The sequence below is a fragment of the Polypterus senegalus genome, chromosome 3, assembly GCF_016835505.1.
Source record: "Polypterus senegalus isolate Bchr_013 chromosome 3, ASM1683550v1, whole genome shotgun sequence".
Taxonomy (NCBI): Eukaryota; Metazoa; Chordata; class Cladistia; order Polypteriformes; family Polypteridae; genus Polypterus; species Polypterus senegalus.
Genome location: NC_053156.1, coordinates 225121742 through 225134333, shown reverse-complemented (window position 1 = coordinate 225134333; position 12592 = coordinate 225121742). Strand labels below are relative to the sequence as shown.

At 36.6% G+C, this 12592-nt stretch overlaps 1 protein-coding gene across 5 annotated transcripts in view; it reads right to left on the bottom strand.

Annotated features, from left to right (window-relative positions):
- The window catches only part of LOC120525922 (DENN domain-containing protein 2D-like), a 117928-nt gene that overhangs the window by 63042 nt on the left and 42294 nt on the right, over positions 1-12592 (bottom strand). For all 5 annotated transcript variants that reach the window (XM_039748618.1, XM_039748613.1, XM_039748611.1 and 2 more), the window contains 2 exons: positions 11026-11102; positions 4159-4242 (listed from right to left, as the gene is read on the bottom strand). In XM_039748618.1, the coding sequence (XP_039604552.1) occupies positions 4159-4242; positions 11026-11092 (151 nt within the window). In that variant the 5' untranslated portion in view covers positions 11093-11102. The remainder of the gene's footprint in view (positions 1-4158; positions 4243-11025; positions 11103-12592) is intronic.

Below are 12592 nucleotides of genomic sequence, written 5' to 3'. Positions count from 1 at the left end.
AAGGGTTGACACTGTGTACGAATGTCTCTTTTCTTTCTCCCTCTGCAGACTGGAAGACTGATGGCTTTTTCACCACTGACATCTCTTCTGGTGTCTGTCTGCCTAGACCTACCTTTTCCTGCTCTAAGCCCTCAAAGCCGGATGATCTGCCATCTTAGAGCAGTCAAGATTTAGACTTGCATCTGAAAAGACATTTAGTTAGTTTAACACTTTTTTTTTTCATTTCAGTTTTACAGAGTTCTCCTTTGGGTGCCCCAAACCTTTATGCTGTCTTGTCCTTGTTGGGTGTCAATCCATGTCCTGAATCTATGAGACTGTAGCATTAACCACTGGACCACTTAACTCTTCTATTCCAGCAAAAACTTAACACATTTAATATAATTTAACTTATAATATCCACTGAACAGTGTCATCTCCAGACAGAGGAGTAGCTTCAGTGACAGACTTTTGTCACTGTCCTGCTCCACCCACAGACTGAGGAGATCGTTCCTCCCCCACACTATGCAACTCTTCAATTCCACCTGGGGGAGTAAATGCTAACATTATTCAAAATTTATTGTCTGCTTTTACATGTGTTTTTATTACTCTTTAATTTAATATTGTTTTTTGTATCAGTATAGTGCTGCTGGATTATGTGAATTTCCCCTTGGGATTAATAAAGTATCTATCTATCTATCTATCTATCTATCTATCTATCTATCTATCTATCTATCTATCTATCTATCTATCTATCTATCTATCTATCTATCTATCCATCCATCCAAGGCTGACAGCAATGGCAGCAAAGCAGCCAGCCCAGGAGAGGAAGTCAGAACAGTACAAGGCCCACTCAGCTAATTTTATTGCACTTATTTGTCTAGAAGTTCGTTTAGAGAAAACTGATTACATTATGGGCAATACATGCAAATTGTAGAAAGAGAGCATGCCAGGTTAAAATCAAATCAGCATTTAGATCCCATTCAGGAATCATTGCCTTCCTTGACACAACCATTCAGCATTTGATTATAAAAGAAAATCCTTCAAGGTTGAAATAAAAATGAAAGTGTGAATAAATGTTAACATATTCTAAATCTACATGCCAGAATCCTTTGCTGGTGGAGCTGGCCTTATGCCATAAGCACTCCTAAATGCTCCAGTCCTTCATGCTTTGGTTCATGAGGCTTCTCTGGTTTCAATGTTTCTGTCTGAACTGAAGATTCATTTCCTCCATGTTGTTTTCAAAACAAAATATTGTCCTAATTTGTACCTTTGACGTTCAGCTTTCATAGTATAAGTAGGTCAGATCTAGATAAAATAATCACTTTTGATGTCATGTCCAGTGTAGGTTTGTGCCTTGTGTGTGTGCCTTAAATACCATGAAATGGATAATAAAGGTTCAGAAAGTGTATGGGTACGTGTATAAAAGTGTTTTAACCACAACATCCTGTGTAGCTATGTTCTTCTGGCTTCTGCTTAGTTTTATTCCATAGCTTACTCAGGACTGGCATTATGTGCCTGTTGTCAAACATTGAGCGATATATTTGAAGCAATGTGCTATAACTACATTCTTATTGTTTGAGAATGAAGCAGTAGTAAATTTTCACAAATGTTTCCAGAATCTTCACAGCGGACCAAACTATGTTCAGTAAAAGTCAGCAGTAATGTACTCTTGAAAATATTCAAGGAATTCAAAATCATTTTAGAGCAAAAGTCATTATATGATATAAATAGGAGTATGCACCTACAAATGTGCTGTATTTATCAACTGCAACTTGAACCATGCTATAAAGTAAATGGTGATTTTAAAGTTGTGTGCATTTATTTTAGTCCTCTGACGAACTGCCACACATCCAGAATCCAGAGTTCTAGTAACCAGGGCAAGCAGTGTCAAATAGGCATTTGCATGTTCTCATAGAGTTACAGTAGTTTTTTGAGTACTCAGGTATTTCTCACATAAAAGATTCAATTGTAGGGTGATTGCACACTCTGAACTGCTTGTGAATTGGAAATGTGTGTGTCCTGCAAAAGACTGGTGCCCTGTCTAGGCCAGGTTCTGTCTTTGGCTTTAGGGCCCTTGAAATTGTGTATTGGCATAAGGGGACTTAAAAAAAAAATATTAACAGCCATCACCTTTTACTTAAAATATTAACTTATATGAAGACTAAGAAATCAAAATTGACCATCATTCATTAGTTTATAATAGAGCAATCCATTTATAGAGTAAAAATGATTGCTAGTACAGATCCTGAGTTTTTGTAACCCTGTAAAATACTTATGAATGGATACACAAACCATCCTTGACTATTACTGTACTACTGGCTTACGTTATGTTCATTCTTTGGTGCCTGTAAAGAACTGGTGTAGGAAAAGTTTTGTGAATCCTTTGGAATTTTCAGTATTCATACTGCTAAAATGGGATATTATCATGATTAAACAAAGAGTTAGCACAAATTGTATATTATCTAATATTTATTAAACATATTTAAAAGCTGAAAGGTTATGATTAGGAAAGTATGTGAATGTCTAGAAAACAAGGAAACTGGAGTCAATTGTTTTAATCAGTGAAATAACATTCTGGTTTGAGTTTGAGTTGCCTTGTCCTATAAAAAAATCCCATACAATTTTTTTTCTGGCTTTATTCTAATAAAGATCTGTTGAAGCACAACTTCTCATAATCAAAATATGTATCAGAGGTAGAATTGTTGAAGCTCATAAAGCTGAAAGGTTGTACAATACCAATTCTGAAGATTTGGGTCTCTATTAGTTCATAGTCAGGCAGACAGTATACAAATAGAACAAACTCAGCAGCACTGAACTTGAGATCCTGTAAAGATTACAGTAAATACACGCTGCACATACTCAAGTAGGTGATAAATGAATCCTGGGGTGAGAGGCTCATGAATACAGGCTTTATCAAGCACATCCTATGATAAGAAATAGAACAAGAGCAGGAGCAGGAAACCACAGCTCTCCAAAAATAGCATTGCTGCTCTTCTGAAGTTTGCTAATGGCCCCCCTGGATATTCTACAACAGTACTGAAAAAAATTATTTGAACAGATAAAACAAGAGAAAAGGGGCAAGGTAATAGCACCCAGTTACTCTGTAATTATACAGGTAATTACATGGTAAGTACAGCATAATTAGGGACACTTAATCTAAAGTGATACCCATTATTTTTGGAAAACAGAGCAATGCATACCAATCTGAAAACGTTACCCCAGCTACCGTATAAAGACGTTAAGAATGGTGTGGAGCTGCTTGCTGCCTCCTTGCCTAGATGGCTCACAATTGCAACCTGCTTGTTTGCTATTTATTGGCATAAAGATCCAAAAATCTTATGTGTTTCTTACTTCACACTTTTTGATGAACATTCACGATGAACTTTATTCTCTTTAAGTTTGTTTTGTTTGGAGCCACAGTACAGAGATTGTTATCAATGGACTACTACTGTACTTCTGCGCCCAATCCTCAGAGTACTTAAAAAGGAACTGTTACCAAGAAACACATGGTTTAACCCAAAGAAGTTGCATATGTTCAAGGGACTATGTCAGAATTCTAACTTCAGCCTTATTGAATGTTGTGACACAATCTAAAGCTAGCCATTCATGTAAGACGTCCCAGAAACGTAGAGTAAATGAAATGAAACAGCCTGTCAAGAGGAAAGGGCCAAAATACCTTCTTTAAAGCTGCACAGTTCTTATCTGCAGCAACAGGAAGAGCTGGTTGAGGTTATTGTTGCTTAAGGAGGCTCCATAAGTTACTAAAGCTGAGGTTTCACATGCATTTTAATTCTTAAACTTGTATATATAAAGAATATGTCAAATGAAGATATTGCAATGAACAATTTATGTGTACTATGTGTAATCAGAGCATGTAACTTTTAATATGACTTACTGTAGATGAAACACAGACGGCATGTAGGAATTTGGAATTTTTTTTAGTACAATTCTATGTATATCCAACACATTCCCTTATCATTTTTGTTTAATAATATCCATAATTTATAAAGTGCTTTCAGAATGTTTCATGTTAAGGTGTTTTACTAGGCAGACATGCAGAATTCGTAAAGACATGCTCTGCTCCTTGCTGGTATAAGCAGACACTACATAAAACAATGCTTTCTAAAATGTATGGTGTATCCAGTTGTGGAAACTATGCAAAATAAATAATTAGCTTACGTTGCCTTGGATCTCCACGGAGAGAAGAATGCAGCCGGCCTCCTCTGCTTCCAAGGTCTTCTACCAGATTGTTTGTCACTGGTTCTTTGTTAAGAAAGAAAGAGAACGATATTCTTTTAAAATCTGAAATTACCATTACAAGACAGTTAATAAGCAAAAGAGAAAATTAAACGAGCACAACACATGTATTTTCCTAGAAAATAAAAAGAATATTTGATGTTAGTAATAACTGGATGGCATTGAGGGTCAATTATTTTGACAATCCGCCTAAAGTTTTTCTGTAGAATGGTGACTCTTTTTTAAGTTTATTCAATCGCTTCTTTACTAATTTATTTACAGGTTTAAAAGAATGATTTTTTGCTGAAAGAAACAGATTTCCTATATTCTAATAATATTACACTCCAAAAACTAATTGGTATAGTAATACTATCCATCCAACTTAAAATTATAATGTTTGCTAGTATTAAATAGCTGTCTCTACTTATACTGAGATACATAAATCTCTTAGATGTCATATTAACACAATTAATTGACCATCACAGTGTTATTTGAGAGACATTATTCATCTCAGGGGCTGTAGTCATTATTCACCTATTTTATGTTAATCATACTCAAATTTATATTCCAAAAATGGTATGCCCATTTTTTAACACATAGTTACATTACATTGATTTAGCATAACACATAAATGCATTATATGTACATAACTATACTATATGTTGCCTAAAGAAATGCACCTTTAGTTTGCCAATATGTTGCAACATTTTGCAAGGGATCTCCCATACTTTTATACAATTAAAAAGAAAGTTAAAGATTTTTAGCCAGTTATTTCTTTTTTGCCAAAGGCTGTGGGTTGTGTGCGGTTGTGGAAGTGGATTTATGAAAATTTTTCTGATACCCTGGCAAACTTCTTGCTTCCCCTACATTACAAGAGCATCTTTTTCTTTTTTTTCCATTATAACCTGGGAATTAATTCTCGATTACATTAAAAGTGAAGTCAATAAAAATAAAGCATATTTACCTTGCACAGCAATACTGTATGTAAACCATTAAACAGTCTTAAAAAGAAAGTGTTGCATATTCCTGAATACTTGCATTGATATAATATAAATGAACTTTAATTTATAATACAAACTATCTAAATGTTAATTACGCCCAATGTACATGACATTAGACTTCCATCCATCCATTATCCAACCTGCTATATCCTAACTACAGGGTCACAGGGGTCTGCTGGAACCAATCCCAGCGAAAACACTGCACAAGGCAGGAAACAAACCCCAGGCAGGGTGCCAGCCCACCACAGGGCACACACAAACACACACCAAGCACAATTTAGGATCGCCAATGCACCTAACCTGCATGTCTTTGGACTTTCGGAGGAAACCCACCCACAGAGGGAGGACCCAGTTACTGAACCCGGGTCTCCTAACTGCGAGGCAGCAGCGCTACCCACTGCGCCACTGTGCCGCCCAGCAGTACACTTCTTTTTGGAATTGCTAATGTTACCTATATGTGAATTAATTTTTTTTAAATAGGTCTATTTAATAAACAGAGCATGTCATTTTTATGCGGGATGTACCTAACTCAATTAAGTGAAAATACCTCATATAATAAAACTAATTAAATTCAAAGATTCATGTTTGATTGGTCTGATAGAATATTCAAGCACTGGTTGAACAGTAATTAATGCTAATTGTATGGCTCAACTGTTTATCCATGAAACACCTAACAGGCGAGTAGCAAATTTACATGTGCATCATTTACATAAAGTGGAGTTAATTAAGTAATCTGAAACTAATTTAAAAGTAAGGAGAACATGGATTCGTGTCCCGGGTCCTTTCTGCGTGGAGTTTGCAAAACACAAAATGAATATGGCTATGAATGAGGGAAATAGCATGGTAGTAAATGGTGTGCAGAAAATGGCAGTGGAAGGTCACCCTAGGGTTTGTCCCGGTTAATGGCTGTACCTTTACCCTAATCTGTGTAAATCAGCATGGTCACATGTTAAGGGCACTCTTTATTACTGTTTGTTTAGTGTTATGTGTGATTATGTATCTAATTGTATCTTGTGTGTCTGCTTTTCTCGTTTTTTTTTTCTCTGTCTAAAAAAAAACTACATAAATCTAAAGCTGTCTTCAGAGATGAACGCCTTATAACAATAATTGAATTAGCCAGGATGTGTCATGCTTATGTCTGTTTGTCTCACTGATTTCATAATTTGAGACAGTCTTTGCTCTATTTCTGTTTTAATTACATAGTTCATTGCTATGTTCCAAATAGACTCCTGAAGTTCATAATAGCTCAGGGAACTGATGGATCTGTTATAAAATATAAAAGTGTGTTATGTAGAGATTGAGTGGTGGACGAAACTGCATCTCAACTTGTTCAAGATTGCCAAATTCAGTTTTAGTTTAGCAATTTTTCCTTTTTTTTTTAACCATAATCCTACTATATCACGAATATGAATTTTCTGTAATCTGGTGTACTTCTGAAAAGTTATAACTGTGCATACATTTCACAGTTTTTAATTGTGGCTTCCAGTCCTGTTGGTTGTTGTTTTGCATCCACTAACAGACCATGGCTCTTGAATGGCAGGGAGTTAATAAAACTGAACTAAATGAGAGATGGATGGATGAGTCTGTCCTGCACTTCAAGTCATGCTGAACCTCCAGGTCTATTATATACACATTTGTGTCAGTCTGCAGCCAGACTGTACCGAACTTAGCAAATAAATCCATCTGTATATCCATTTCCTGAACTTGGTCTATCTAGTACAGAGCAATGAAAGGCAGAGCTCAACCTAACAGTAATGGAGAGAAAGAAAGAATTAATAACACTCCCCACAGACTTCCTTTCCTCAGTTTCTCGAGGCCAGCCTATTTAACATGTCTAATTTTAGACGAAAACTCTGACATCTTACAAAACAATATGAAAGTGCAGGAAAGAGAAGAACAAAGCAAACACTGGTTATTGCATTTACACTTTGTAATCATATGCAACCATAATATATTTGATGACAGTTTCAACTAGTTGACAATGGATGGAATTAGAATTCATGTTCTTTTCCTGTCTCTCCCCAAAATTAATTCCTGGTTAATACCTGCATGCAACTATATACTTTATCAGTACTGTACTAGCCACTAGATTACTATTTCAAGGCAAAGTAGAAGCAATACCATATACTAATATTACTAATATTGTTAATAACAAATATTACTAATATATTAACACAAGTAAAAATAGTTTTAAAAAAATAGAGAAAGTGTTCATCCATTTGTCCAATCCATAATATTCTTAAACCATCTGCTCAGTACAGAGAAGTGACAATACAAAGCAATACAAAAGACACAAAGCACAATCATCTGATTTTTTGGTCTTATTTCCCATGAGGCTTGTCAGTTTAGAAGCCCTTGATTTTTGACACAAAAGCTAGTATCTCATGTTACAATTGAATAATGAGAAAAAGGAGATTAATATAAAAGCTGATTTACATTCCTCTACAACATTGAATTAGACTTTAATTTACTGAACATGCTTTATCCATTAGAATGTTGTGAGGGAACCTGAGCCTATCCTTGAGCAAGTCAAATTTCTAAAGAATGGTCAGTTTGACAGCAGTGTCTTTAAAAACTAGTTTAATCCATCATGTGAAAATATATCAAAGGGGAACAGAAAACAGCAATACAAAAGCTAAGCTACATTGTTAATACACTACTTCCTAATGAAATGTTGTTGTGTTGTGTGGAAGCAGATTATATTCCTGTAGCACTGAGTGCAAGACAGGAACCAACTGGGGTCCATTCAGTGTTTTTCATCTAGTGTTTCAAGATCAGCCTGATTTAAGACACAAAATCTCACACAAGAATATAACAATGCAAAACCTGATTTACATTCTAATTAAGCTGCTTCCCCTGAAACATTAAACCATCCTTCCATTTCCTTGACCTGCTTTGTCCAAATTTGTTTGAATTGTTAAGGGCAGCTTGAAATTTTTTTTAGCTGTTTTGGTCATTAAGTCACATGGCAGCCCTAAATGAGAATCTACTTACACAAAGAAACTTACTTAGAAATGTATTGGGAACACCTGTAAACCTGCTTATCTATACAATTCTCTATTCGGTCAATCGTGCATCAAATCATGCAAAGATATAAGTCATTAGCTTCAGTTAATGTTCACATCAAACACAAGAATAAAGAAAAAATGTAATCTCAATTATTTTGAACCGTAGCATGATTGGTGGCACCAGACAGGCGGGTTTGAGTTTTTCTGTAACTGCTAATCTCCTGGGATTTTCACATACAACAGTCTCTAGAGTTTACAAAAAATTGTGTGAAAAACAAAAACATCCAGTGAGCGGCAGTTCTGCAGACAGAAAAACCTTGTTGATTGGAGTGGGCAGAGGAAAATGCCAGACTGGTTTGAGCTAATAGGAAAGGCTACTGTAACTCATATAACCACTCTGAATGATTATGGTGAGCAGAAAAGTGTCTCAGAATGCACAGCATGTCAAACATTATGGCAGAGGGCCACATCGAGTTTCATTCCTGTTCAGTCAGGAAATGAAAGCTGAGACTGCAGTCAGCAGGTTCACCAATCTGGGACAGTTGAAGACTGCAAAAATGTAGCAGTCGATTTTTACTGGGGCACACAGATGGTAGGGGTAGAATTTGACATCAACTGAATGAATCTATATACCCAACCTGACTTGTGTCAACTGTCCAGGTTACTGGTGGTAGTGTAATGGTGTGGGGAATGTTTTCTTGACACACTTTGGGCCTGTTAACACCAATCAATTGAATGCCATGTTTATTGAATATTGTTGCTGACCATGTGCATCCTTGGCCACAATTTACCTGCTTCTAATGGCTACTTCCAGCATGATAATGCACAATGTCACAAAGCAGGAGTCGTCTCCACTGGTTTCATGAACACAACAATGAGTTCAATGTTCTTTAGTGGCTTTTCCACATTCTTAAAAATAAAGATACCACAGTGGTTCTTCAGAGCAGTGCCATAGGACACAGGTCCCTAACTCTGGTCATAGATAGCTGCAGTGGCTGCAGGTTTTCATTCAACAAGAATTTGAGCCTAATTAAGCAATTGGTTGGAGTGAATTTGGTTGGAGTTTGAGGCCCTGACTTAGTTGGTCTTCTGTTGGTTCACTTACTTCACATTTCAGTTCTGTTTGGGTGCCATTTAAGGAAAGAAATGAAGCAATTCAGAGGAACAATGAAGACATTCAGGGGAACAAATCTTAAAGTCAATTGAAATTGATTCAAAAGAGGTTAATATAGCAGCAAAAACAGGTCACTAATTAAGAAAAGGGTTAGAATGAAAACTTGCAGCCACTGCGATCCTCCAGAGCTGGAGTTGGGAACCCCTGCCATAGGAGAACCATTTTTGGTTTCAAAAAGAATCATCCACATGAAGGTTCCAGAAAGAACCTTCATTTATTTATATTTATAACAGGCACTATACACCATACATATTTGTGAAATACCAATGGGTCATGATTTTAAAAGGTCTCTTTGCTGCATAAAAGCGTTAAGTCTATGGTTTTTTTAATCTGTTAATGTCCTGCTAGGCAGCCCACCATACATTGAAGATTTCCTTTTTTCCCTACATATAGGAAGGTTTTCCTAGTATAAAGTACCAACTTTATATGCAAAGAACAATTCCCAGAATTAAATGGTGCTTTGTCAAGCAATAGTTCTACAAGGAATCATTTAACAAAGTAACGGACCATAAAATGCCATTAAAGAACTCTATTTTTAAGAGTGTGCAGTCACCAGATCCAAATCCATTGGAACACCCATGGGATGCGGTGGAACAGGACATGCAAAGCATAAATGTACAGATGACAAATCTGCAGAAACTGCATGATGCAAACATGTCAACAAGGACCAGAATCAAAAAGGAATGTTTCCATCATCTTGTGGAAACTATGCCATGAAGAACTGAAAGTGTTTTGAGAGCAGAAAGAGGCACTACCCAGAATTAATATTGTGTTCCTAATAATTTGTTCAATGCCAATTTAGATTTGAAGACCCGTCTGAATATGTTTAAATGTGAGGAAAAAACCCAAAATGCAGAGCCTTCTACATACAAATGCAGTTGCCTATTAAAAGTGCTTATTTTGCGATCTCTGTGCGCTGTAGTAAATGCTTTGACATTGCATGTTAAAATCACTTGTAGTGCTGGACATGTACGAGTCTAGTGAAGAAAACGCAGCGCAACAACAGAGCACAAATAATAATTAAGAAACTGAATCAACAGGAAGAACAGAAACACTGTCAATGAGCGAGGTTGTGAGTGCCGAAGCCTCACAACCCCTAACAGTGCCTTCCTACATCGGAAGCATCAGGAGAAATAAAAAAGAGAGAGAGAGAAAAAAAAGTATTTTTCTGCCCGTTGAAGATGTCTGAATGAACGCATGAAGATCCATTTAACTCAACTGTGCCAGCTCTCGCCAGCAGACAGCACTTTTAATGAGGCAGACCTGTAATAACTGCCTTGCACGAGGACTAGACTTTTAAAAGGCAGTTTGTCCGCTCTGGTCGGAGCATAATTGGTATTTATGTTGCCGAGACGGGATAAAAGTGTTTAGTAAGAGACCCCGCTGCGCTCCTGTACAGTTCCGTTATGTGCGCCTCTTTATCCATGGGAATTGTGTATTGTGTATTGTGTCATTCAGCCAAAACTGCTGCAACCGCGCTGACTTCATGTCTTTTTTGTTTAATGCTGAAATAAAATCCTACATTATTGCACTTTAAGATATAAAAAGATTTGTCTAATCCACTCGCTAACACAACAGAAGGTCACCTTATAGTCTGGGTGCTGAAGTTAAAGAAGAAAGAACTCACTCTTTATCCGCAGAGATGAGAAGAACCATCTCCCCCTCGGTCGGTTGCTCCCGTCCTCATCACCCATTATCGTGATTCTAAAAGGCAAAGACATAAAACTCTGTTATTGATATTCACTGTTTTCTACATTAACGTAGAATTTCATAAAACCATGCTGTATTAATATACTATTATTACCGTATTGGGACAGTTAAACGCATACAACCTCGTTCATTCATCCCTATATACACATTATTTTATTTAACACTATGTCTATGAGCACCAAGGTATTTTCTAAGTACAGAGCTCCAGTACAATTGTTCACATTCATTTTTCTTTTTAACAGCTGAAGTCTTGGCAGGTTAAATGGCAAGTATAGAAACAGAATCCTTGTGGTTTTAAGATCTGGGTTGAAAGAAACATGAGCCTGCCCCAACAACAATGAGGGCAAAGCAGGAACCAGCCTGGCTGGTTCATTTGACAGCACATTCATTCATTCACTCCACTCCAACAAATTAGCCTAAAAATCACATCTTTGGAATATGAAAAGAATTCAAAGTAGAGAAGTACTGGAATGTTCAGTGTCTATATGGAGATCAAAATAACTTAACAGTGTATTTTAAATTGTGAGGTCATGCCTAAAGTGCATTATAGTTCAGAAACAAATATAATAAAATATTAAAGTGACCCACCAAGTTCCAGGAGCAACATGAAAAGCAGAGATTTTAATATATTTACTGACCATATGTATCTTGTGGATCACCAGAATAAGATGCAACTCAGCACATACTAAACTTCAGAGAGAAGAAACTCTTATTTCTGGTATTTATGTTTTGCACTTACTAGGCTAATATAACAGTATAGGGCTTGCATCTATCAGTCATCAATCCATTACTTTTCTGAATCAATAAATGACTACAACGAGCTGCATTTTATAACTAGCACTCAATATAAGGCAGAAAATAATCTTGGATAAGATACCAGTCCATGGGAAGTCACACACACCCACAATGCGCCAGTTAACTAACTGAGCTAATACCAGTTAATACTCAGCTAATTAACTTAATATCTTTTCTTGAAATTATAGGTGGAATATAAAAGGGATTTACAAAAAAACGGGGCTTAGAATCTGCACAGTCTATCCTAGCATCTTCACGGTAAAACAAATCCTTAATGGGACACTAATCCATTGCTGTGCTCTTTATCTATTTTTAATTCACACCATACTTCATCCAAGTCACAAAGTCTTGCCCTGGAAACAACAGGGAATTGACAGGACACCTGATTAGATAGGGTATGAGTCCATCACAGAGCCCACCAACACTCAGGCGAGTCTAGAGTTAACAATGGCAAGTACCTCCTTGGGGAAATGGGAGAAAATCTCATACAGACATGGGGAGAACATGTCGACTTCACATGGACCCCAATAGGTCACATACATAGGCAGAGTTCAAGGGGTACATAATATTACTAGTATAACTTCAAATAAAGGGTGTTTTTCCTGAATGTAAATATTTTAATTATCCATGAACCTCACAGTCCAGGGTGCATGCCCTGGGTGCTCCCTTCATGGATTTTGCATGTGCAT